At 41.1% G+C, this 26,604-nt stretch overlaps 1 protein-coding gene across 2 annotated transcripts in view; it reads left to right on the top strand.

Annotated features, from left to right (window-relative positions):
* LOC124412794 (sodium channel protein 60E-like) overlaps positions 1 to 26,604 on the top strand; it is a 69,507-nt gene that overhangs the window by 21,027 nt on the left and 21,876 nt on the right. For both annotated transcript variants that reach the window (XM_046892917.1, XM_046892923.1), the window contains exons 2-3: positions 17,822 to 18,030; positions 23,815 to 24,035. In XM_046892917.1, coding sequence (XP_046748873.1) covers positions 17,822 to 18,030; positions 23,815 to 24,035 — 430 coding nt within the window. The remainder of the gene's footprint in view (positions 1 to 17,821; positions 18,031 to 23,814; positions 24,036 to 26,604) is intronic.

The raw sequence follows: 26,604 nt of genomic DNA, 5'->3' as shown, positions 1-26,604 counted from the left end.
AAACGAATGCGTGCGCAGTAGTAACGCCAGAGTTTAATCGGACACTGCGGTAGGAGCCGCGGGTGAACCGCGCGCCATTTCGATCTGCATTTTCCTACCCCTTCGTCGATGTGGGGCGGGGGGTGAAAATGGTTCGCGGGGTTGACGTGGTCCAACCATCATCTCCAATCTCTGTCGAAGCGTGCATGCAGGGGGTGTCAATAGCTTCGGTCCGATTGACTAGAACAATGTTTTCATTTCTCTGCGATTCACGGATCCTTTCATGCAATTCGTAGAGACAGGTACACTTCGTGCCTGATCGTTACTTGGTTATATAGCTTTTATCAATAACTTATTATAACCAACATGCCCTAGAAATAAACAAGAGCGTCATTCGATCGATAAAACTTTTCCATTGCACTCAACTTATCTTACAACTTCGTGGTTGAAAATTTGCAGCTTTTTTTATATTGAGCATGAAAATTTGATCACCACGAATCTAGTATAAAGGACTCTTTTGGATCAGAAAGATTTTAATTCCCGTCAACGACGTTTTTCTTAAGGTTTAAGACCTGCTTAATTTTTCACTTTTTATCGTTATTGAATTTTTGAATTTACATCCTATAATCGAGGCTCAAATGTAACCATTTGAGCGAGGTATGCAGTCGAATTGAGTAAACGAGGTTGTCAACGTTGAGGATTAGTGCAGAACCGTAGGTAATCAACTCTAGTAGGTATACCTACATTACGGCGGGGTAAAAACCGTGAATTTCTTATCCTCAATCTAAACGAGGCAATTCTGTTCACCTCCTCAAGCGCCGTTGTGCATTGTGTGTTAAATACTTCACTCGAGGTAGGCATGATAGCTGCACGACAGCTGCACAATTCTTACCGTCATTATACCTTGATTTATCGCTCGATCACACGTCCTAAACGAAAACTCGTCAACCTAACGAAGTATACAGCTACTTTTTAAAGACGAATTTTCATCGAGTCCGTCTATGGAGAGTTTCCTACCTTTGCAGAGTGAGTAAAAATGATATAAGAAGAGTCAATTCAAGTCAAGTGTAATTTTTTTCCGACTCCAGAAGCCTGGGCTTAATATTATGGAGTCCGACATGCATAGAAATGATTCGTAGAGCAGCTGTGTCTGTTCAGCCTGAGATTTCGGCGTCGAAATGATCGCAGCGCCATTAGCGAATGGAGATTGAATGGATCCTCTTCGGGCAGTAAAGCCCTCGAGTAAAGACCGGGCAGGGTTGTGTTTTAAGCGTTGGTCAAACAATGCTTGCGGGTTGTACGGTTTACAGGGCGTTCTGTTAATTTTACCGCAAGACCTTCACAACAAAAGCTCGGGACCGGAGTGATTTATTATTCATTGAAAATATTGTTGCACCTCCATTGTAAGCTCTAATTAACCCCCGCCTTCCCAAGACGCTCTGCATCAGACAACGACGACGACGATGACGACGACGGGAACTTGTTTCAGGTAAAGAGGTTCAATTTGTCCAATCAACCACCAGTTTTGATTACATTGTTAAGCCGAGACGTGCACAGACACATCTCTCAGTCAAAAGGCCCTACGCACGCTTTAATTAGGGACTCGACACTCCGACTTGATCAAGGACTCGTTTAACACCGCGAGGCCTACCTGCCAATTCGCCAAGCATACTCTCTCCTCCCAGCAATTATCGATCCTGATGTCAGACCCGGCCGCCCTCCGACTTCGACGACAACCGCAGAGCAATTTTTCACCCAGAAAAATCTGCGGCTTCATTACCAGCCCCACCGAGATTCTGGACTCTGCAGCCCACATCTTTCCGAACTTTTCGCGTTTTTCTTCACCCTGGTCGAAATACTCGTCGGTTCAACGACTCGATGTGTGACTTTGATTTTTGTTCTTCTTCTTCTTCCATTTTCAAACGGGCTATTCGTCGCCCTTGTCATCAATCGAACGGCTCAAATTCCGGGGAAAATTTGCTTCAGTGACCAAATATCAAGGACACTATTGATTCAATGCCACTTCTCGTATCAAGGATCTGTTGAGGATGCCCAACTACTACTGGATCCAGTCGCCAGTGAGAACATTCCAATCGCTCAAGGCGAACCGAATTGTACTTGCCCTGTGAGATGCAATGTCAGGTATCAGTCGATGCCATCGGCGAACTATTTTACTGCGAGTTAAGTTTGTAGTACACTGAGTACCTACTTATCTTAAATTATTATATTCCTAAGTTACAAAAAAACTCTTCGAAAATACAAAGACGGAAAATAAAATAAGCCGTCTCAGAGTGAATTTGAACGAATCTACGAGATATCGAATAATTTTGAAGGGTTTTCAAATGCAGCATGCGCCAATATCTCAGCTTATCCTTAAAATCACATCATTTTCCATTCGTGTATTTTTGAATAGATATCGGTAGCTTACGAATATAATAATATTTGATAAATTATACTCAACGTACGATTATCAATAAAAAGCTTCGATCTTTAGCCAACCAAATTCCTTAAAAAAGCATCGTCTTCAACGAAGAAACGCGAGCTTTCCTTCCTTTTCATTTTTCATTCCCCTTACACTTACACTTGCAGGAGAAAATCCGGGCTCAGCACGTTCGATTTCTCCAACAGGTAGATGATATTTAGAGGCAAGCTGTCGCAGTTGCAGGCGCACCGAGGGCGTGCGCCAATTCCGGCCAATTTGGAGCCTCGCTGATATTGGCAAACCGCCCTGCCTATACCATACCTATATATCTATCTATACCTGTAACTCTCGCTCGACTGAACCGACTCGTTGGTAAACGCAATCGTCAGCGGGCAATAACCGTGGTTAATGGAAAAATATCACGAGGAAACCATGCAGGAGGATTCGGGTTAAAAACGAATCTAACCCTTGCTGGTTCACCGCTGATAGGCAAGAGGTGTTGGATTCTACAACGAGTAAGTGGTTTCGGTTAAATTTCACTTTTTGCTTCCATCAGATATTATCCTCGCAATTGTTGACGTCATTATAATTATGGATTGTTAGGTTTCATTTCCGCTACGAGTTTGACCTTAGAGCGATTATTTACTTCCGGTTTTTTTACCGTAGATTATTTTTTATTGTCAGTTTTTACGTTGTGTGTGTTGCTTTTTTTCATGAAAATTATAGACATTTTCCACAAACTGAATTTGGCGCCGCGCATTTTTTCAGGTAGACATTTTAGAAAGAGAATAACTGAAAGGGAAAGAAATCATTCATGTGTGTGTATACGCGGAATCGTCTCTGCAGCACTTGTATCTCGATCCATGCTTGCTTGGTTTCCCTATTTCCCTGGGGATCGACAATTTTTAATAACGCGATGCGCCTCGTATACGCCACGTAAAAGATATCGCTGTACGAGTATACCGTAGAAATTCATTGCCTTGCGGAGAAAGAAATTGGAGGAGGTGAATTTCATCGTTAATATTAACTTATATCCGGCATCTTTGAAACCTAGTCTGAACAAAAATAACGCAAAATTGAGCTAAAAATAATACTTAGCGTCATCGTTGCCTGTTAAAATATCAAGCCAGTAGCAAAAGCTCCACTCGTTCGTTTTTGGAATAAAACTATCTGATCGTGTAGCAGAAAACGATAACTGAAAATTAAGGCTACCTCAGACAATTCAAATTTAGATTGTTTTTTCAGTCGAGTGTGATTTGTCACAGTAGCACAAAAATCGTGCCAAGAGGTATGTTTTGTGCGACATCAATATTTTTGAATTATTTTCAACCAGTAGGCGTGAGCATCTTTTCGAAGGGTGAATAAAAAATGTGCCGTAAAGCAGTCCCAAAAGAGCGGTAACATGTCAGGTTATTACTCGACTTGCAAAGTCTTGGTATATTGTACAGGCATCTCCGTGGGTATATGTAAGGGAAGAAAAGTAAGAGTAATAATAAAAAAGAGAGAGAAAGAAACACACATTCTTCGAGTCTCCTTCAAGGCTACCAGTAATACCGCATAGCCTGAAATTACTTCGGTGACCTGAAACGTAAAGTTTACCTGCAAAGGATCCCCCGAGGACGCGTTCACACCGGGCGACAGAAAAGCAGGCAGCCCAGTTCGCAAGCACGAAAGCTCTCAGCCCCTTTAGGCGATGCCTGATCCGTTGGAATTTCCACCTGCGCGCAGAAGGCCTATCGATCGGGTTTACCACTCGGTTGTTTAGCGGACAGATCCGCGTAAACACGACCCAAAGACGAGATCCCGGGGCATGGCGAGCTCGCCACGTGCTCAACACTGGATCATCATCATCGTCATCATCATTTATGCCGATTCCGATGATATGCGATGCTTCACATTCGAAGAGGCTGCTTTTTGAAAACTTATATTTAAAGTATTGACATGAAATCTGGCCTTATTTTCTTTAAATCATAAAAGTCATCTCAAAAGTGACATAAGAAACACTTCTGTAAGAGGAGTTACAATGTGGAAGGAAGAGGGTCGCCGATAACGGGGGTGATTATTCTTTCCACTCAATGCACAAGGCATGAAAGCGTCTCTAATCCTGCAGGATAGCATATACGAGATGAACGCAGTATGTCAGGTTATACGAAGTTGAAAATCTGCTAAGTAATTGCGCAGTTTATCTGATGCCAGCAGTAGTAGCGCATCAGCCTCTGCACTCAGGGACATCGTACGATATACCCACATCTGAAAATACTTATTAAAAGTTGGAGCGAACTTCCGGGTTGCATTCAATCCTGCAGGAAGTTTAACAGGTCCAGATTTATCGCTATAACAATTAATTAATCCCTTATTCCTACAATCGCCAACGAACACGTTAAGCGGTGTCCTTATATTTCGTGTTATTGGATTTGGCCAAGTGTCCTTTTACTCATCTTCTGCTGGTTTTACGCGTTCATATATCCCGCCTCAATATCGCGATATTTGCAGACTTATTACACGAGGCCTGAGGATTCTTTTTCGCATTATCTGACATAACGTAATAAAAACAAATAAAAAATAACAATAATAATAATAATAACGAACAATGCAAAGAAACAAGGTAGTCCCTACTTCATCGTCGTTACGCTTCGGGATCAGAGGAAATCGCGAAAGACGTGTATGTTCACCCTCACCCGGATTAACCCCATCGTCAGAGGGTGCGGGGAAGGACCAACTGTTATTTCAAACCCTTTGCTCTCTGCACCGCGTCTCACGACTCATTCTAGATCCTTATCCTTTGGGGATGGGGCGGCGAATCCTTGCGTAGAATCCACAGAGTAGCTCGTCGAGGCATCCTAATTCTCCGCTATACGAACCCCGCAAAGGCAAACCGAATTAACATGGTTCTTGGAAGTCTGAAGCACCGATCCACCCCTTTACCTCTCGAAAACAGTGAACACCGCGAGCCCTTCTTCCCATGCTTATCGTTAGCATACATTCCTCGCACTGTTTACTTGTATCCTTGTTGGATCCTTGGCTAATACTTGCTTCTCGGGTAATCGAACCTACGTTACCTCATATCCGGTGTGTGAAAACAGTCGTCGGTGCGGTTTGTTTGCTCTCATATATTGTGCTGCTTGTAATCGAATCTCACACTCCGGTGGGAATGAAATTTGAATGAATGAACTTTTCCGGTATTATATTATATAACAATGCACGGTCTGCGTGGTTAAACCGACAACCCGGCCATACTGCTTTCCGGATGTTAAACGGAGTTAATATCGCGCAACCGCGGTCTGCAGGGGTGGCAAAGTCTTATAATACCTCCCCTGACGTATGTAACTTTGACACGAACATATAACATCACGTGGTAAAGACGGTAAACAGAAAGTTTATACCTACTTTTCACGATACTGAAAGCAGAAAGTGCAGGCATTGCTTCAACTTCAACTCGCTCAATCAACGATCAAGTCCAGCGAATGCTTTTTCACGGCACCAAATTATACACCCGCGGTCGAAGGGTTGGGAAGTATTCTCGAGGGTTACTCGGAGGCGATCCTACCCATCATCTCCGGAGGTCCTGCAGGATATCAACCGCCTTGGAAGCTGGGCCAATCGGAAATAAATTTCTGAAACGGCGTTCTGCCCGCTGGAATACCTGATTTCCGCAGTGCAGATCAACCCCCGCGACTAGGGGTGGTCGAGTTTCCGTGTTTGCTCACGGCGCGCAATCTTTCCTAAACGAAACGTGCGAAAGTTCCCGTTGTCCGTTGTATTTTACGAGGATCGGATAAAGTACAGCATCGGCATCTCTGCCCACGCGACGACTCTTCTTTCCATTGATTTTCACCCTCCAGATGAGTAAATACAACGCCGTCGTGCACGTGCCGCTTCTGCGAATTATGAATTGCGAATCGCGAATCGTGTATACGCATCGTGGAAAATTGAGATCTACGCAGGCATTGTGTTTTGTACATTTGCGGGTGGATAGTTCACGATTTTACCACCACGCCGAATGACGTTCTCCTCTGTATTTTAGACCAGCTTTTACCAAGCAGATTATACCGGCTATGCTGTAAGCGTATCAAAGGGAGGCTCGCGCATACCGGTTTTGGAATTAAAAAAAACTGAACACCAACCGCGGTGAAAGTCGCTTTCCGTTAATAACGCGGTCGCTTTTTATATATTTTCCGAAATGTCGCCCTTCCGCTGTTTCGGCTTTAAATTTTTTCCTTTCCTTTTTTTGAAAATTCATTTTACAACGATCGCATGGATTAGTTTACTCGGTATTTTTTTTTCTTTTCGTTTTTTTTTTTTTTGTTTTTTTTTTTTCATTGTTATTTAATATTTGATCAAACGGATCAGTGGAAGCAGAGTTAATCTCGATGAACCGAGAAAATACCGTTCTATAGAATTATTTACCGATAAACGAGATTTTTTTTAGAAAACGTACAAAATATCATGAATTTTCACGTGAAGTTGGAACTTTTTCGATAACAATTTCGACTGTGCACAGCTACGAATAAATCACTACGCTGTTTTTTTCTTCAATCAAAATAACTTTCAAGTTTATTTCAATAGTTTTGAATTCAATTTCTAGGCTAACGTCGATTTGATTTTCATTTTTATCTTACTTGAAGCATGCAGGAAAAAGAATCTAATAAAAAGGGAAAAGTTCAAAGAGCGCTGAGAGAACACCTTGTCTAAAAAAATTGTCCAATAAATTTCTACTTTCTCTTTTTTTTTCCTTGTTTTTAACCGAAGAAAAAGGACAGACCAAGTTTCAGAGCTGTCACTCGGTATATGTATAATACATAAGCTAAACTCTAGGCGTTGTAAGAAGTTGAATAGGTTCCAGTTACTTTATTCCTCGAGTCTTCGACAGCCGGGCGTCCGTTGTAAAGCTGGAATAAAGCGTCGAAAGTTTACGAATTTCCCCTCCAGCGCACGTACGGTTTGCCTGAACGTGCGGCGTTCAGATATGCAAGTCAAGATAAACGAGTACACAGCAGTGGTTTATACGCACAAGTACGTAGAAATCGCGTGGTAACAATCAGTGGAAATTGAATTGTCATAAGTTGTGAGTCCCGAGCGAAGCAATAATTGAATCCGATCGAGTGAGAGAGTGAGAGAATCCCTATAGAATCGGGTTTGCACGTCCGAATCGCAGAGTTACAGCCCCGAGGATTCCGAACGGCAAGCTCTACGTCGATTTTCGCAGTTTGTGTGTGCGGAAACGTGTGGGGTGGTCGAAAAACAAAGACAGGGGAAAAAAAAAGGATAAAGAAAAAAGAGAAACAAAAATTATCCCTCGTTTTTCACGTAAATATTTCAACATCGAGAAATGTGCCTTGCGGTGCTGAAAAAGTAAATAAATATCGTTCGATCGGAGATAGTATTTATGTAAATAGTTAACCTTTTATGAAAAATGGAAAATAATTCTATTTCAAATCAGTTTCGTAACACCAGCGGAATATGTATGTATAAGCATTTTCAATTCACAGGATTAAGTATATATCGGCTATTAGGATTATTGGAATAAATAATTTCCTTCGAAGCTTTTCTCACAATATTTTTTATTTTACAATTTGAATAGATATATATATATATATATGTATACTATATGTATATGCACATATTGCGTCGAAAACAATATTTCACCTTCGTCTGAAAAAAATCATGCTTTACTTTCTAAGCGGGGGTTAAACTCCTACTGCAGACGGGTACGTTTAATTAGTTTTAATTAACTGCACTGTTATTCGACCGTGCAGAGCTCCATCTTTATATACCCACACCGGTGGCGAAAACAAGCTCGACTAATTCTCGGAGCGAGCACATGCCGAGAAAATTCAACACCTTTGAACGTATTTCTAAGGACGTCGATCCCCCTTTTACACATAGGTATCTACACCACCGACTGGGCGTGCTTGCGCTAAAGCTTGGAAATAATTCAATCGGCCAAGACTGGTGGACGTATTATAGATATCAATTTGTTGTTTAAATGAATTTGGTTTCGTTACAACTGGAAACATCGGAATGCTGACTTATGTGTAGTTTTGACGTTCAAATAACCTCGAGATTTTCTTCAGGTCCAAAGAAGATCGGAGATACTGTCTCGGGAAGATACAAAAAATGTAGCTAGATCGAAATTTTTACTCTAAAGAGTTCGCAAAAAATTGGTGGATTTAACGGTACATTGTAACGAAGAAACGGACATATTTTTTATGAGATAGAAAGACAGAAAATAACGATAGGAGCATCCCCAGCGGAGGAATTTGTATACATTTTTTCGTTATAGTGTGATATATGCTTGAAGACGTATTTTGAGCTCGTATAAAATCCACCCTCGTTTCGATTCCTTTTGTGGTTTTTTGGTCGAGTTCGAGGAGGAAAAGTCGAGTCCGAAGAGGATTTGTTGCCATTGGCGAGTGAGGGAGATTTAAGTACAGAGAAAAGACCGCTTCCGGTTAAATACAGGAGAAAGTTTCCTACCCCCCCCCCCCCCCCCCCCCCACGGAGATTGAGGTATTCGACGTGTTTTGCGGGTGTTATAGTTCAACTTCGCACCGCCGTGGTATGACGGCTTACGGCTCTACAGAAACTCTCTTATGTAATCAGATTTTTCACCCCTCTCCAGCGGCCACGACGCTTCCATTCCTTTCCCTTCCTTTCCTTTTCTTTTCTTTTTGGTTTAGCGCAGTTATTTTGCAGAGGATTTATACTGGCCCCCTTCTTTCGGTGCGGTAAAATTCCTCTTCTGCAGCGGGGAAAAAGCGGTCTATAAATTTCTGAAACAACGTAATGACGACGGTATGTAAAAAGCGAAACGCGGTGCAGACGTTGCTCAGACTCGAACTAACGACACATTTTCATGACCCCCACCCTCCCATCCTCGACACGCAACACTCAAAAGTAGTGGACGACTTTTGTTTTGCCTACTTGCCGTATTGTGGTTGTATATATATTATATATACATGTACACCGTCGGGCGGTAATTAAGGGTGACTAATCGATATAGCAGCTGAGCCAACGGCCCACAGGTTCTGGGTTAAACCTCGGAACGGATTCGGGAGATGAGAGGGGATTTAACCACCCTCTGGGGTGTCTTCAAGTTCTTTCTTGACCATCATGATCACGATTCAATAAACCCCGACCGCGAACGAATTTTTTTTGACTAATTTCAGCCCGGTTTATGTAACGTTTGTATAACCTTGTCAATTTTATTCACTCTGCAATACGTCGCAGGACATCCCTCCCAAAAAATAAGGGATGCAACCCCTAGCCGTTAACATACTTTGCATATTACCGGCTGTTGATAGTGAATAATGTAAAATTGGCTTTGTCAAAAAGTTCTACGTTATTATCGAGAGATCCTGAGACATCCATTTTTCTTGGTAAATTTTGAGGGTGGCTGTTACTCCGTAAGGGAGGACTCCAGTGAAATTTTAGATCACATCTTTTTTAGTCATTTTCAAACCGGAAATCTCGATATCGTCGAAATTTCACCGGATTCTTCCCTTAAACGTCTGAATTAGCAGGTAAAAAATACGTGTCAAATGTTTTTTGATGTACAGGCACTACGAGACGTCACGTGTATTTTCCTTACGTTAATGGGCATCCAAGCAAATGTATCAGTCACTCCGCTACTTTATAGGTCATACCGTACTTTCCGCCCGGAATGCGATACGCTCCGTATCTCTGCGTGGCCCCACGAAGATGCGCAAATGGGACTTCTTTCTTCGGGCATAGAATAGATAGACGTGAACCGCCATCTTGAAAACTCCTCTAAGCACCACGGCAATTTGTTCGCTTTTCCACAGCTCTTCACGGTAATATTACACGTATGGGAAAATCGATGATAACATGGTACATGTGACTAGGATGCACTACTTATTTTGATCTTGCGAGTTCACATGAGGGAGGAAAAGGGCGAGGAAATGCGGTAATTGGATTGCTGGTGAAAACGGGAAGCTCGAAACCTCGAGACGGTGCTCTTGAAGATCTTTGGGTTGACTCGGTTCGAGTGGATGATCGTTTCTGGAATCACGCCAATCGTCGTTTGGCAGCTGCAGCCCTCTGCAGGGTTGTTTTCAACGATCGCTCGACACTCGTGCATGCCTCGTGCGTGGTTCGAGGAAATCAAGGTTCCGTTTCACGTTCCGAGATTCATGAATTTCATTTTCAACCACCGTGGATTTGTTTTTTGTTTTTTTTCACCCGCAGAGAAAGTCACTCGAGCGCAGGTGTGCGCAGAGATGATCCGCGAGCTTTGATGTTTTGCTCAAAAATTTATCAACGCCGAGAGATTTGGGAGATCTTTCATTAACCCCGTTTGACGGGTGTGCCTATATATATCTGTATATCTATGCCTCGCGTATAGTAGTTGAGAACTTAGATTACTCGCGAGACGCAACCCCTCCAGCCTCACCTCGTTTGCCTCCCTCATTCAACCCGCGCCTTCGGGGCTTCGGATATGTGCCGGCAATCGAGCCCTTTTATTAAGCCCGCAGTCCAACAGGATCGCAGTTTGACTGATCCTGCAAGGTCTTCCGAATCGCCGCTTCCCGAAAGCTTATCCTCTCTCCCGTTTGCTCGTGATTTATCTCTAAAACCATTTATTTCAGCGTTGATTTACTCGTTGATAATAATTGCGATTCGGAGTGTAAGAGTAAGACCAACGAGTTTCGTAAAGTTCGCGTAAGATCTTTGGATATTAAATTGTACATTACGTAGACTCGTCAACTTGAGTCAAACGATCCAAACGATCCAATACCGTTCCAACTTTAGTGCAAGAGACAGAAAAAGCTGCTGTGATTCGGGCGAGGAATATTTTACAATTTTAGTTGTTCATACGGATCCTTTGAAACGATACCCTCAACGAACAAACCGCCGAGGGTTTAAACGCTCAGATTCTCAGTCACGTTGTGCTCACATTCCGCGATCGCATATCACGGTTATTCCGTTGAGCGTGAAAATATGTGCGGCAAACTGGGAGAGTATAAAAATGCGGAAATGCGAGAAGGGGGCCGGTGTAAATTGCAAGAAGAAAAAATGGTGAAGAATAATTAAACACAACGCGGAGGGTAAAACGGTGAAAAGGAAGCTTTCAGCATGGCTGAAGCTCGCGAGTGTTAAACAGGCGAGTGCCGAGGTATCCCGGGGCTTTTGTCTTACTTCCTGCAAGCTTCGCGCGGTGGGATCTTGCATTCGGTGTTTGGAAGCTCGTGATTCGGACTGCAAGGTAGGCACACAGACACACGTGCTTGCTCGCATGCACGCGGATCGTTGAGCTTGCGATTCACGCGACGAAAAAGCGGGTGGATACCACCTACCGCGAGTTTGCAAACGCGTTATGCTCCTTTCAAGGGAGCCTCGGATCCCCCGCCTAATCTAAAGTCCTGGCAGTGCAAACAGCAATTTTCTAAAACGCTTCGAGCTCTCGGTCGACTCTGCTGCTCGCCTATCTGGGGCGCTGCAACGCCTCTCTTCTCCTCTCATCTCCTCATCCTCCACACTTTTCCGCACTTTTCTACACGTATATCCATCTTTTCTCGCTTTTCTCTTTTCTCCTCTGCCGTTGCTGCTGCTGCTGCTGCTGCAATATCTGCACGAGTATGTAAATAAACTTGATGCAGCGCCTGGTATGCGTCGAGTCTGCGCCTAGGCCTACCTCCGTACTCCCCCATGCACGGATATTACGGCGCGGGTGTACACACTGCGGTATTTCATACCCGCACACCCCCATCATACACCGGGTGTCGTCAAATATTCAAGATTCTACATACAGACCTACACAACCATATCAACGAAGGGTTATAAAAAGCCACCAAATCTATGTATGTACATATCACATATGTGTGCGTGGATGAACAGCGAATAACAGGGACAAGTTTCACCGTTCTACCCTGCACGGATTTGGGTCGACACGTATGTCCGTAGATGGATTGAGGACAATTTTTCTCGGTTCTCTATTTTCTATTGAACCTGCCTCTTCTTCTTTTCAACGGGATTATAATATACATATATGTATATTGCTATTTCGGAATCGTGGTACTCGATGAAAAAAATTATAACTCGCTATTCTACTTTTTTTTTGTTGTTCTTTTCCTACCCTTTGTTTAGTCATTAGAGAAGTTGCAAATTTTGTTCACCTTTGCATTCTAATTTTCATATGTAATCATCTTATGACGGAACTCTAAATTTCGTCGAAAATAAGAAATTGAGGAGGGATAACAGTTTGGGCAGGAAATTCACAAAGCTATGCAAGCTCACGTACGAATCAACGATACCCGTATAGGATAACGCTTGGTCATGATCAGGCTAACATAATGAAGTGTTGGTGCTTCAGCGGTTAACATGGTAATTAAAAAAAATGCTGTTTCACGGGTAGTTACACCCTACGTAACTTTTCAAACTCTGTTCTCGTACAGGTGTATTCTTTGATTTAGGAATAATTGCCACAGGATTAAAGGATGAAAAAGAACGAGTCTTACAAAGGTAAAAAAAAGGGGGATGTGGGAGAGAGCCATGTAATGTCGGGGAGAATATCGCGTGCAGGATTAACTCAGGGGTGGTTTGTAATGGAACTGGAATTTTAAACTACCCTCTATACATATATTTTTTCACATGTATAACGCGTTATTGCGTTATATGTGTATATACGTATTTATGCATGTATCTTTGCGATATGTATCATATATGTATGTATACGTGACATGTGTCTACGTGCAACCGCCATAAGGCGAAAGAACGAACCCACGCATATGTGTGCTCGTAAAATATATTACCTACCTTAACACGCGTCGGCTGATGCCCCCTGCTCAAAAGGGGAACATTTAGAATATTCAAGCAAAAAGCTTTTCACCCGACTGATTAATGTACGAAATCGTTATGCTCACAATCAGACGTCGTGTGTTTATCATTTCTATATATATATATCCGTTACTTTTCTAATTTTATGTCTCTTTTGTCTATTTTTACACCCCCGTGTTTTTGGCGCGAGAAAAAAAAGATTATCGAATTATTGACAGAAAGTTATACTTGAATAATGTGTGCGACGATCGTCTGAGAAAACAATTTCGAATTCGTATGCGATTAAAAATCAGTCAAACTCTGAATTCTTATTTTACCCTTTTTCGAATCGATTCGATCCAATTTTTCAGACTTGCGAGCGATCTAACATTTTAATCAAATCAAAACTAATCCCGGATTAAGTTTCTAATTCGGTTAAGCCAATTTTCACGGACAATCAGTTACACTGATTGATTGTTCGACCAATTTCACAATCAGCCGTTCGGAGAGAAGAGTGTTTTTGCTGGTGATGAAATGCGTGAAAAAGAAAAATCTAGTTTGAACAGTTTTTATACTTCCACACGTCTGATTGGGAAACAGATCGTTAATTGACGATACAATTTCAGCACAGTTTTAAAAATTAACGCCAGTTCAAATAAATTCTTGTAACAAAATTCGCAAATTAAAAGCATCTTCATAAATTCTCTGCACTCCGTCAATAATACGATAATCCATAAAAACTTCACGTGAATTTATCGAGTGATTGAAACCGTCGAAAATGTGAAGAGCCGAACGATGTCCCGAATCTCCTGCCAGTTCAACGTTGTGCGTAACTGCTGCAGCAGGCCTCGCATGGTCAGATACGTGACCTGTTAGCCTGACAAATACACACATGGGTCGACCCCACACGTATCTGGATGATCCGATATGAGCCAGTATAATATCAGCTGTCCGGCTAAACTGTCTCTCCAGTCACCCTGCGGAGCGGGGTAAATTTGGGGATGGACGGTGACCGGCTCTTGGGACCCGAACGACCTTTTCTCTTTTTATTTACTTTTTGTGGTTGTCAATTTTTTATTTTTTTTTTCGTTTTTTTTATCGTTTTTTTGTTCGCTTTTTTTCATTTTTATTTAGTTCCATTCCCCTACGAAACTTTCACACGGTTTCCCAGCGCGCACCCCTTTCTGAACCCGCGGGACGCGAATAATACTGAAGTTAGCGTCCAGGAGACCAATTCCGGACTCGTGAAGAGTCCTCTTTCGGGGTCGGAGGGCGAGATACATTAACTGTGGGGATCCCGTGGCGGCCCGAACCCCGCTAGCTTTGATAATAAATTAATTAATATCTCCGCTGCACTTAACGAAGCCATATAAATTACACACCCTCTCATTCCACGCATGATACAAATATGCGTGGGTGTGGGTGTGTGTCTGTGTCGTCCTTGTGCCCGCAGTGGGTTTTCACCGAGAAAATAAACACCGAGGGTTTTCGCTTGGGTATTAATTTACTCGGACGCCCTTCGTTTTCGGAGGTTGAAAAAAAAAAAAAAAAAAAAAAAACTTTTCGTCGTGATTTTTTCACATGAAAATCAATATTTTTCTCAATCACTCGCTTTGCTTATCGATGAATTGAAATGTCTCTACGATATGTAGAAGGAAGAATTGACTCGTTCGAATTTTATCAGACCTTCAATTTTTCCTCCCTCTTATTCTGAGGTATGTATTTAGAAAATTTATTCACGAAACGAGTTGCCAAAAAGAAGTATAGAGAGAAAAAAAAATTATAGTCTGTAGTTTGAATGTGTAAAAAAAGTATGTAAATAAATTCTCGATTTGTTATTTTCCAATTTGAATATGAAAAAGGAAAAAAGAAAAATGAAAGGAACGAAAAAAAAACTTGCTTCGTTACGTTGCAAATCGACATCGATCAAGGGAGAAGATGACGCGATATATTGAGTACTTACACTAGGGGCGCTCGCTGACAGGGTTGAAAAATACTTGCAGAGTGGGCGAAAGAAAAAAATTTGCATCACAAAACGACGGAGATGACTGCGTATACAATCCTGAACACGAGGAAGGAGTCTGATATTTCCGAGAGCGTAGGTATGAGGCTTAAGGTAGAGAGTCCCGGAGGCGTGGGCTGGCTCACAGTTAATAAAATGTTGCCGGATTGCCTTTCAGAGACGTCTCGCGTCGCGTCGTCCGTCGTCTCTCTTCTCGTTCTAACAATACATGTACGCGTCTGGCTGCATTAGCGACGTATCCTCACCCACGTGCACCCCAACCACCCACACGTCTATCCGGGATCTGTAGGGACAGCTCGAATCTCTAGGTGAGCCCGGATTCGTGTCGTCAGCCCCATTTTCCACGAGCATCAAAGCTCTTTTGGGAAAGACGTCATTGAGTTACCTCTCGTTCACAGTCGAGACGGTGTCTTTGGAGCTATTTTGGAGATTTAAAAGTACCGCAGCGGCACCCGACATGAGTAGAATATACCTATCTATCTACCTACCTTGCCAGTTCTGCAGGCTCTATGTCATACAGACAGAAGTTGGAAGTGTGCTTAGCACTCGATTGTTTAAGATCGTTGGATTTGCAGTCTCGTTTATCCTTAAGGATGAATGCTTGGGTCTCGTCTTTCACAGTCTCATTCGAAAGTAAGGAGAAAAAACTGTACTCAAACTTTGTGCTGTCTTTAAAATCTGTGTGTCTAATATCTATTCTTGCGCAATCGATGGACTTTAAGAAATTTTATACAAGATGCAAAATGACTATTCTGAATTATGAACAATGATGCAGAAATAATGCCGGTTAACTTCACTTCCTTCAATTGGGTCATGCCAATGCTTTTTCTCCGATTTACCACTTCATCGATAAACTTGCCTAATTATCATCATCATCATCATCATCATCATCATCATCATCAACATTTTCGAAATTTACGCGAGACTCCCAGCTGGAGAACGGACGACATTTCCAAGTATTAGGCCTATCATCAGTTTCTTATTTTTTTTCCATGGTTTCATGAACTACGTCTGGGTTTGTGAAGGGTGGGTGGCGCAAAGTGCGGAACGTGGAAAATTCATTGGGACATTGCTTAGCCACCTCATTGTTTATAGGTGTCCTCGCCAAGTTCAGGACTACACCGCGATTATTAATGCATGTACGTCGTTTTCCATTGTTCCAATACCGTGCCGGCAGAACCTGACTTGGGTTACATTTGGGTTACTAATTGGGTTACATTAAAGGTCGAGTTCCTTCTTGGGTTCCTTAACAAGAGATTTGCTTTTGCTTCGTCGTGCAGTCGAATGATTGAAATTCTAGAAAATACTTTTCAGCCTTCGTGTAATTTTTGGAGGAAGTAACTTCGGGGTAAAATCGATATGTTTGAGAATTGGAAGATCCATTCTTTAACGATATAATTCCATCGACAGAATTTTGTTACATAAAAATTCGGAATTTTGACCAACTTGCCTTTGGAAAGTTGAATATATTACACGATTCGGGGATGATATACATAATGAGAGATGCGGAAAGGAAGAAATGATTTCTGGTTTTCGTGTATAATTCAGTAAATATCGCGACATATTTATACGCTGACGGTGATTATTTCTGCATAAGTTCGTATTTTGTTCCTCAAGAGGAATCGAGAGACTCGCATTGAGTTTATTCAAATCGTTCGAATTATTCGGAGATAGCCGAATTTGAATTTTGAGTGCTGCGTTAGATACAAATTGATGCAAAATTGCCGAGAGTATTATACCTGTGCTTTAATTCGTTGCTCGAAGAAGGCACAATAATTATTCTATAATATTATCTCTGTGATTTATAAATTAAAACAGCATTCCGAAATTCAGTGGTAATTAACAAACCCTCGTTTTATTCCTACCAGAAATAACAAATGTCGTTGATCATTTTCATCCCTACTATAACGAGTCTTACGCTTTGAACATCGTCTCCCTTTCTCGGAAAGGGGTTTAATTCTATCAAAACTTTGGGTACCGGAATGAGATCCTATCTTTGGGATCTCGATCCACGAAGTTAAACGAGTTAATTAAAAATATTATCGACACCCTCTAAACCAGCGTCTCCGCATTTCGAGGAGCTTCTTATAATACAATATATCAATGCTGATCAGGCCTCCGTGACATCGACGCGAAAGAACGTCCGATTTAAGCATCTCAAGTTTTCGTTTTGCACGAAAAATCCTTTTGCGGTTTATTTTTTTTTTATTCAAGCAAAGAAAAATATTTTTTTATTTATTACCAATATACTAATAGTAACGTATAATAATTCTATGCTACAAGTATCAAGTTTCTATTATGGTTGATTGAATTATGTATATTCACGATATTACTTTCTTCCACTATCCTTTATACCAAAAAACCGAACCAATCGCTTCCAGAGTGACTTGCAATGCAGATATTTTTGTCACTTGAAAGATTTTAATATCCTGTTTTCTGAAACCATTTTTCTGATTGTTTTCATATCCATTTTCACTTGCAAAATTTAAGAGAATAATTTACGATCGACGAAAAGGGAGAATAGTTTTTTTTTTACTATTAAATGTACAGATTTTTAGGATTTTAATGCTGTAAAAAAAATGGAGAATAATCAGTGGGTTCTTTTTCTTTAAATGTTGCAGACCTTCTGCGTGGTGTCGAAAAGGTTTCGCAAGAATTACATTCACAGGTTCACGGCGACGAACAGTTGGTTCTTCTTCTCGCCTTGGAATTCTGTGAGACGGTGTTGTATCTTCCTGAGTACGAACCAGTACTTCGACTACTTTGTCATGACCACAATTCTACTAAACTGCTGGTTCCTGGCCAAGACTGAAACCGTCGAAGAAGCCGAGTGAGTATATCATGCAACATATTCACACTTCGTTTATACTAAAATATGCATCAAGAGTGCAACGGAGGAAGAACGAAAACTGACAGGGGGTTAGAAATGTGCGAAAAATTTTTATACCTGTCAACCGCGGTAGAATTTTATTACATTTTTCTATTTTTGTTTTTATTTTGATTTTTATTCTTATTTTTTTTTACTTGTTTTTTCTCCGTTTTTCTGTCCCTCTAGTCTTCGTTAAAAATTCACCAACGCGACGCGGCAAGATTTCGCTCAGCACGGCATAAGAATCGTGGTTTACACCGTTGAATTCCCGCCGGTATTTTCTGAGCCCGGTTAAGAAAGCTGCAGACAGAAAATTTGCATTCTCGACTCCGGAGAAATTTCATCGCATCTCTCTGACGTTCTGAGCCAAAGTCTTTATCCGCAGTTCATCTGCTACGGCTTTAGTCTCGGGGGATTTTAGATCGCTTTTGCCGAAGGGGCGATCAAATATCATATGCAAGCGTACAACATCGGCAACATCCTGACAAAGCATCAATTTCTACACAAGTTAAAAATCTTCGAACATTATTTACTCCAATATCCGGCGGATCTTTTACAAGGAAAAAGCAGAATAATTCCCGTTCGACAACGTGGTGTGCAAGGTGTCGACGAAGTATGTTTGATTTCGCGGGTATGAATATACTTGACTATTTGCATTTAATTCCTCCTTTCTTTTTAGTATCTCGCCAATAGGATGGTGATTATTTTATCAGACAAATCGATTCCTTGGGGGAATTCCTGCGACAGCTATCTTAGTCGAATCAAAATTGGACAGCCAGGTGACAAATATCTAACCGCGACAAATTTCCGGTGAATTTTTTCAGTACGTAGTATAAGCTATAACGGAAGCCGTCAAATCCTCGAGGCTTATCGTTCAGGCTTTGAGAATTTCGTGCTTGCAAAACAATTCGCGCCGCGGGCATATTATGGTTTTGAGAAAAAACTAACGTGATACTATCGCATCTGGTTAATTCGTCTGACATTTATGCTCAAGTCTATGCGCTGACCTGATGACCGTTATTCGAAAGTATCATTCTTGCTCAGGGAACGATTCTTGAGTCCAATTTCCGCTTCAGTTTTTAATACAAGCAGTCTTAGTAAGAAATAAGATCTCGATGAGAACGATCGTCAGGAAATACGGTTGTAGCAGTTTTACTACTTGGATATACTTATCCTACTTAATACTATTTTATGATTCGTGCGTCTTTCAAAATTTAGTTGTATAGTATATTTGTCTACATCAAATCTTGCGCAAGCTTAACGGGGAAAAAAATCTTAACCTGGGGGATTAATTCTTTGCGGAGAGAAAAAATCGACGTGTGTGTTTATATGTGGGTGAAGTTAAAGATGTAGATGTAAAATATCGAATTTTCAAAATATGGAAATCAATTTTGTACAATTTCCAGTTATAGATATTTGACGATTCGTTCGACGACGAAGAAATCCGATGATTCTATAATATTTCGGTTTTCTGTACTTTCATCTTTTCCCATTTTGAAATTCTGCGATACGGATTATCGCGTCTCTGAAAAATCGATGTGAAGACCCTTCTCCTCTCTAATCTGTTCACCTTTTAACCCCCGCCCGAAATGTTTTATTGGGTCTATTGCTGTGATCGAGCCCCGCACCGCAACGGAAGTTGCGGTTCCGCGGGTCTATAGCATGTAACATCTGTAACAGATCGATTTTTAAAAAGACTCACTGCTTTGCCACGAACTCCTTTGAGCCTTCAGGCTCACATCGAATCCCCGATTTGAATATCCGGTTGTGTATCCAGGAAATATAATTTTTTGTATAATACGCGGAAGAAAGTAATTCACCGGAGTAGAAAATTTTTCTGTTATTACAGCCGCGGAAGTTTGAAGGTAAGAGTCGCGGACATGAATCCTTGCGAATTGATCCTGCTTCGACGCTATACTATTCACGCGTCCTCGAGATCTTTCATCGGAATATAATCGGTCCAATTCACCGGCCAATCAATTTTCTGGACGTGCAGAAATTGATTTGCAACTGCCGACGCGTTTTCTGTATAATACACATTCAGCCCAGCAGCGTGTTTGTGGGTTAACTAGAAACATGGCCGGGTAAATCTTCCTTCGAACCTCCGGAGGGATCCCGGGTCCTTATAAGATATTTATAAGAATCGATTCCCGCAGCTCTCGCGCCGCGCTTTTGGCATCGAACATTAATTACTCCCTCGTATTCCCGCCTGTCTGCCCGCCAATCTCTTTTCTCGTTCTTTGCCACTTCTGCCAGCACATCTGAAAGCAGCTCGAGCATCGGACATGAAAATTGGGATCAAAGTCGAGACAGTAGAGAAGGGGAGAGAAAAAAGGCGCATGGTTTACGGAATAGATAGAAGGATCCGATCATCCATGAACCTCCAGATTAGCTAATCCCCGATGGCGATCGCTTTTGTCGCCTATTTCTGGCCGTTAAGCTTCCGGCCCGTTTATTTCGATAACGGCAATGGATGGCGAGTAGCAACGGAAGCTCAAGCCTGGAGATCTGAATACGATATAGTTTGACATTCACAGAACGGTGAATAGTTAACGGCCATCTTTTAAATGAAATGATTGCATTTCGATTGTAATAGCAATATTCTCTCATTTGATGAATATCAGTTCTCTCTTATTTCTCTTCATGGATGTGGATCTTTCTATTCAAGCATATATCCGCACATATGAAAAGGGAAATTTATGATACTGTGCAAGAATTCCGAGTCCCTTTATCCTCTGAAAGAGGGAACAAAGGAAATAGAAGAAAAAAGGATGGGATAGGGAGGAAGATTGACAATCTTGAGTTGCCGAAGACGAATTACGTTCACTCTGTGAGTCAAGATGGCAATGAATTTATTGCACGTCAATACACAGCGTGGGGTGATAACAGAGGCAATAAAAATCATAGCTCTTATTTCATACAATTTGCCATAGGCGAACGAAGAGAAGCAGAAGTGCTTGTTCGACATGACGAGCTTTCAGCAAATGCTTGAACGAGGGTAAGCACCAGGGTCGCAAGTTTCGTGCCACCTCGCTCTAATTATCATCATTCACCCTGCAGCGAGGTGAACTTGGCGGAAGAAGCCCGCAGCGATGCAGATTTTGGAGGGGATAAACTGTTGCCTGTTGAGAAGCGTGAAATGATTATTCCAGACAGCAGCCCTGGAATAAAGTGTCACGTGAGATTGGATCGGAGTCCGAATCAATTCTACTGACTCTTAAAGACTTCTAAAGATCAGCTGTTGCAGCATCCTCCCTAGTCCATCAAGCTTCGGGGTAGTTTTTTCTCGAAGCTAGAGTACGTGATTCCAAAGCAATTTGGCACTCGCCCATCTACCCTGCACACCATTGACGTCGATCTCAGGGGAGGAATAAAGTCAGTCAAGCAACTCTCGACTTTTCCTCGCTTGCACACTTGAGACAGTTTTGCCTGACCAGTCGCTCTATTCGATGAAACGACACGGGGGTGAGAAGCGAAATTAGTGACTAGTACTTTGCGTCGCGAGATTTCGTTTTGATCGCGTCGTGTTTTTGTAGAGCAAATTTCGTCCGGGCTTCTAGATCGCGTGCCAATTTAGTACCCACAGGCTCGCGTTAGGGTAAAGTGGCAGTTGGTTAAGAGGGAAAAAACACGTCCACTACTGATTATTCCAAAAAATTCGTCAGATCGTCAAACTTTTTTTTCTAAGAATACATTCAGACCGTCTGAATCGAAAGTTAGACGAAGAGAAAAGAAGGGTTGAAATGTTTTCAAAAACGTCATTCGCGCCAATGATTTATGGTTTACACGAATGAAACATTCCTGCCATTCGAATTTTATTTGCATTTGTTTGGATTGAGTTATATTACACAATGTAGCGATGTTGTTTCTTTCGTGTTCACCACCATTGAAAATAGCATGAATTTTTTGGTCCCCGATTCTTTTCGTTTTTGTAAACCTCGATATTGCGAGACTCCGAAATTCGCGATTGTTAATATTCGAAAAATCAAATATAGTTACGATATTTAATTGTGTCATGAATTTTTCGGCCTTAATTTTCCCAAATTTTGAAATGTCTTTCATCTGTCAGAGTTTTCGAAGTTAAAGTATTTCTGAACTTGTGAATATTCGATTCTTTTCTCAATAATAATAAACTTTGAAACCTCCGCAGAGTCACTTCGCGAGCCAAAAATTCCCGTCGTATAATAACATGATTAATAATAATCAGCGCTAATGCATTCCAAACGAAGCGACAAAGATTCACCAACATTATCGAACGTTATCCCCCGACCAGTATGCGTTGATAATAGCGTATAATAAAATAAGAGCACGCGGAGGCAGCTAATCGCTCGGCTTATTTTTAAAATTCTCAATATTATTCAGCTCACGCCATATTCCAATATTTCCTACCATTCGCGGTGTAATATAGCGCAAGGTTTTCTCTAGCTATCAGACTCGTATCAACGCAGATAACATCAGCGTCGCGGACTTCGATGCAACGTAAAACCAGTCGCACTGGTAAAAACAGGTTATCAAAAAAATTTTTTTTTTGAGAGAGATTATATTCAAATAAATAAATTTTGATTCTATACATCGAATAATGACCAATATCTTTATTTAATACTTATGAAGTTTGGTTTTGTCTTTTTTGCGTTGATAAACAAGTCTTCGAGTTTTCTGTTGATAGTATGAGAGCAGCAGGTAGCACCACGTTGAACAAAAAACAAACTTTATCTCATAAAACTATTTTTTATTGCATTAGTTACATGGAAAAAATCAAAATTAGACAACTAGAACCCAGAATCAAAATTCGTATTACCTAGGGTAATTGGTGAGAAGTCAAAATACGTGTAAACACCAAGTCTCATGATACAACTGTTAATTGTTGGGGATAAATGCGACTGCTATAAACATCCTTGACAATAATTATCTGGGCAGCTTCATACTGACGAGCTTTTTTAGGCCTGTTTTTCGAATTTCATTCAAATTATTCTAAGGAATACGTCCATACATCTGTGGTATAATTATCCAGGAAATGATCGCAATGCCCCTCGTTGCGAATCTTTCTGTTACCGCCATCTTGATTACTTTTATTCAACCCCCCCCCCCTACCCCTCTCTCGAGCTCCGGCGATTCGCTTCCCTTCATTTGGCATTCGCTCCGCCTTGATGCTCTGTTTCTATAGACATGATTAAAAATACTGATTGCTTCTCTGTTGTAGAAGAGAAAAAAAATAAGATTCTTTTTTATTAACAGATTTTCATCCGGTAATTAACATGTCGAACGCGTGATGAATTATTGTAACCAATATATTGTTGGTATGCCATAAAGCTCTCCGAGGAACGTAATATTTTTTACTCTTAAATACGGCTGGCTTTATTCGCCAGGATACGTGAACCGTTTGCATTGATATTTGGCGAAAGGATCACGGAATTTTATGTGCGGATGTTATACTTGAGCAACTTTGATTATAAGGTTTAATCTTCGACAAGGATAGCAAAGGCAGGCCGGGAAATCCGACGAGGAATAATTTATTAACGCTTGAAAAGAAGATGTATTATCATCCTCTTGGACAGATTAATTTTCCACGAACAGAATGATCGGGAATGTATAGATATTGGAAATTTTTATTTTCAATCTAGGTTGTACAAGCAGTTTCCGTTTTGAATTCGTGTACGAGTGGAAAACAGAAAAAAAAAAATGAAAACAGACTAGATCGTACAACGAACAACTAATCTAAAATCGGAATATTTGTGTTTTTCGCAGGTATATCTTCTTGGCGATTTATACGGCGGAAATGGTGATAAAATCTATCGCCAAGGGGTTCATATTGAACAAATATACCTACCTGAGGAATCCTTGGAACTGGCTGGATTTTTTAGTGATAACCAGCGGCTACGCGACGATCGGTATGGAGGTGGGGAACCTGGCGGGATTGAGGACCTTCAGGGTGCTCAGGGCGTTGAAGACGGTCTCCATAATGCCTGGTGAGTACAGATCGAAATCCCCCGAGGGAATTAAAAAATCTAACAGACGTGCGGGTTCGATTGAAAGTATATACACGATGATGCAGAGAGGCGCGCGTGCCTGCTCGTAAATAATCAGCGTCGATGGCTGTCGGAAAAAATGCCAATATACCTACCTACCTAACTTCGCAGAGTGCCACGGGGCATAAATCCAGGCGAAAAAAGTGTACGTAACAATAAAAAGAATCTCGACGGATTCGGGAAAATCCGACTCTGGGGAAAGGATTCTGCGCCGACATCAGATTCGGTGTAGGTAATGTTTGTTCCCCGTGTAAATACCTCTCTCCAGGTTACAGAGTTTGGTGCTCTGTCACCGTGCCGGCGGGTATAATTGATGGAGCATTTCTCGTCCCAGCGGAGAAACCGAACCGCTATGTTATAATGGATTATACATGACGGCTGGGTCCTGCCGTTTTCCGCCTTTCTATGGGGCATACCATATATGTATGGGTACATATATAGTATTATAGATGGAACCACGGACCGTGAAAATCCGACTACTGCATTGGCTGCTCTGCAACCTGCTTGACTAAAGCTCCCGATAAACGCTTTTCAATCCTCCGCACTGCTAGACGAGCGAACTTTAATTGTTTCAGTCGAATCGCAACGAGTTTTTTTTTGTTTGCTCGTCAATTTATGACCAGGATTTTCATTGAAATGGGAAATGAAACGCCATTTTCCTCTGAATTTGTGTCATTTTTTTGACGATCATACGAAATCTCAGTTAGGTATTCACTTTCATTTTCAAGGAATTAACAAAGTCATTTTTCAAGCAATTGATACGTATCTTCATCCGAATCTTTCTTACTGAACCGCATAATTTCTTTACTGATGTGAATAAGCTTACAGTAATACTACATGAAAATGTGGGCGGTTTCAAAATCAGATAAAACACGTAAACAGAATCGACGAGAAAACTTCTTTTCCAGTAAAATATTTTTGGATGCACTTGGACGTTATCAAGCACATGGCAACACGCTATGCAAATATAACACATCGCTTTCGTCAGACGTTTTATCGCAGAAATCAAGCGTTAGTTTACAAAGCGTCAGACACATGCTGTAGCGTGTTGCGAATATGCGAAACTCGAGGTGTTTTGCAATCTGTATATAATACTCAATCTTCGTGTCATCCAACTATTCGAACGAAGTGAAAATTAATTTTTGTGTACAGAATGTTTGGCAAAGTGATAATTTTACTTGATAATGTAGGTAAAAGGGGGGAAATTATATACGTTATACAGAAGTTAGCGGACGTAGATTATTCAAAATTCAAATCTGAGAGCGTGTACTTTATACAAAGCTTAAAATATATTTACTCGGACGATGAAAAATTGCTGTTTGCACGAAGCTCCGTGGCTTTTGGACTGTACATTGAACATTTATAACCAAAGAGTTGGGAATGTTAGGATTCTAGGTTGAAATAGTTCGCCGGTGGTTTTCGGTACGATCCTAATAGTGGTATCAGCATGGGAACCAATTATTATCAGGCTTCGAAGATATTTACCTACGGTAAGCCCGTACGGAGTGCCAACTCAAGCTGTATTTTAATTTTTATGAGAAAAGTTCTCGTGTATATGTCAAGAGTTTTGTGTTATAGCCTGCAGCTCGGTATACAACACAGTGTGGTAAGAGTATTTCTTCGAGCTGTTAATTAATTAAGGATTATTACAAGGTAATGGTGTAAGCGTAACAGTAAAGCGACTTTCATGTATATAATAACACAAACGTGCAGGCGTAGGCGCCCTGTGTTAAATAAATTATGTCACTTTAAGGCCGTGGATGTAGGCTTAGTAACAAGACCAACATTTGTTCGATGTCGTCCTCGCGGCGAGACCTGCACCCGTATACCGTATAAATACATATCTCCTTCCGCTTAGTGATATTTAAATTTCGCGGTCACGTAGTCTCGCTGCTGCTCCACCTTCATTTCAGCCGCCATTTCACACGGTGAGAAATAATCCATACAGATTTCGGCGTTTTCGTAAGGCGATATTGACGCGGGCGAAAATCATTAATCGATTGTAACAGCTGGGTCCGTTTTTGATAACCAAAGAAAGAGCTAAGGATGGTGGGTTCGCCGAGAATCGATACGATTTGTTAATTTTATTACAAGATACCTAGTCGTACATTGACTATGAATTTAATCAATTTAATTAAACACTAGAAAGGCTGAAATTATAAATAAAAGCTTTGTTATAGAGTTATCAATGCTTTATTTGAAATCGTTGAAAAACAATTATTTTTATCGTGTTGGCATCGTTGAATATTCAATTTTACATAATTGAACCGATATATAATTCTTTATGATCAACAAATGGTGATTTTGAATTGCGTGTGTGTAGAAAGAAAAGTAAATTACCAAATTAACTAAATTTGTCACCGTTTTTAATCGATTTGAAACGAAATATCGATATTTAAGCTTTTGTTTATATTTTTATATAATTATCAAAGGGATCTTCGTAGCTTAGCGATACAAAAATTTTGGTAAATATTCAATTCACGATTGTCTCGTTAAAAATTAATAAAAA

Source organism: Diprion similis, chromosome 2 (genome assembly GCF_021155765.1).
Source record: "Diprion similis isolate iyDipSimi1 chromosome 2, iyDipSimi1.1, whole genome shotgun sequence".
NCBI lineage: Eukaryota > Metazoa > Arthropoda > Insecta > Hymenoptera > Diprionidae > Diprion > Diprion similis.
The sequence above is the reverse complement of the archived record's forward strand: the minus strand, read 5'-3'. Positions and strand labels throughout refer to the sequence as shown.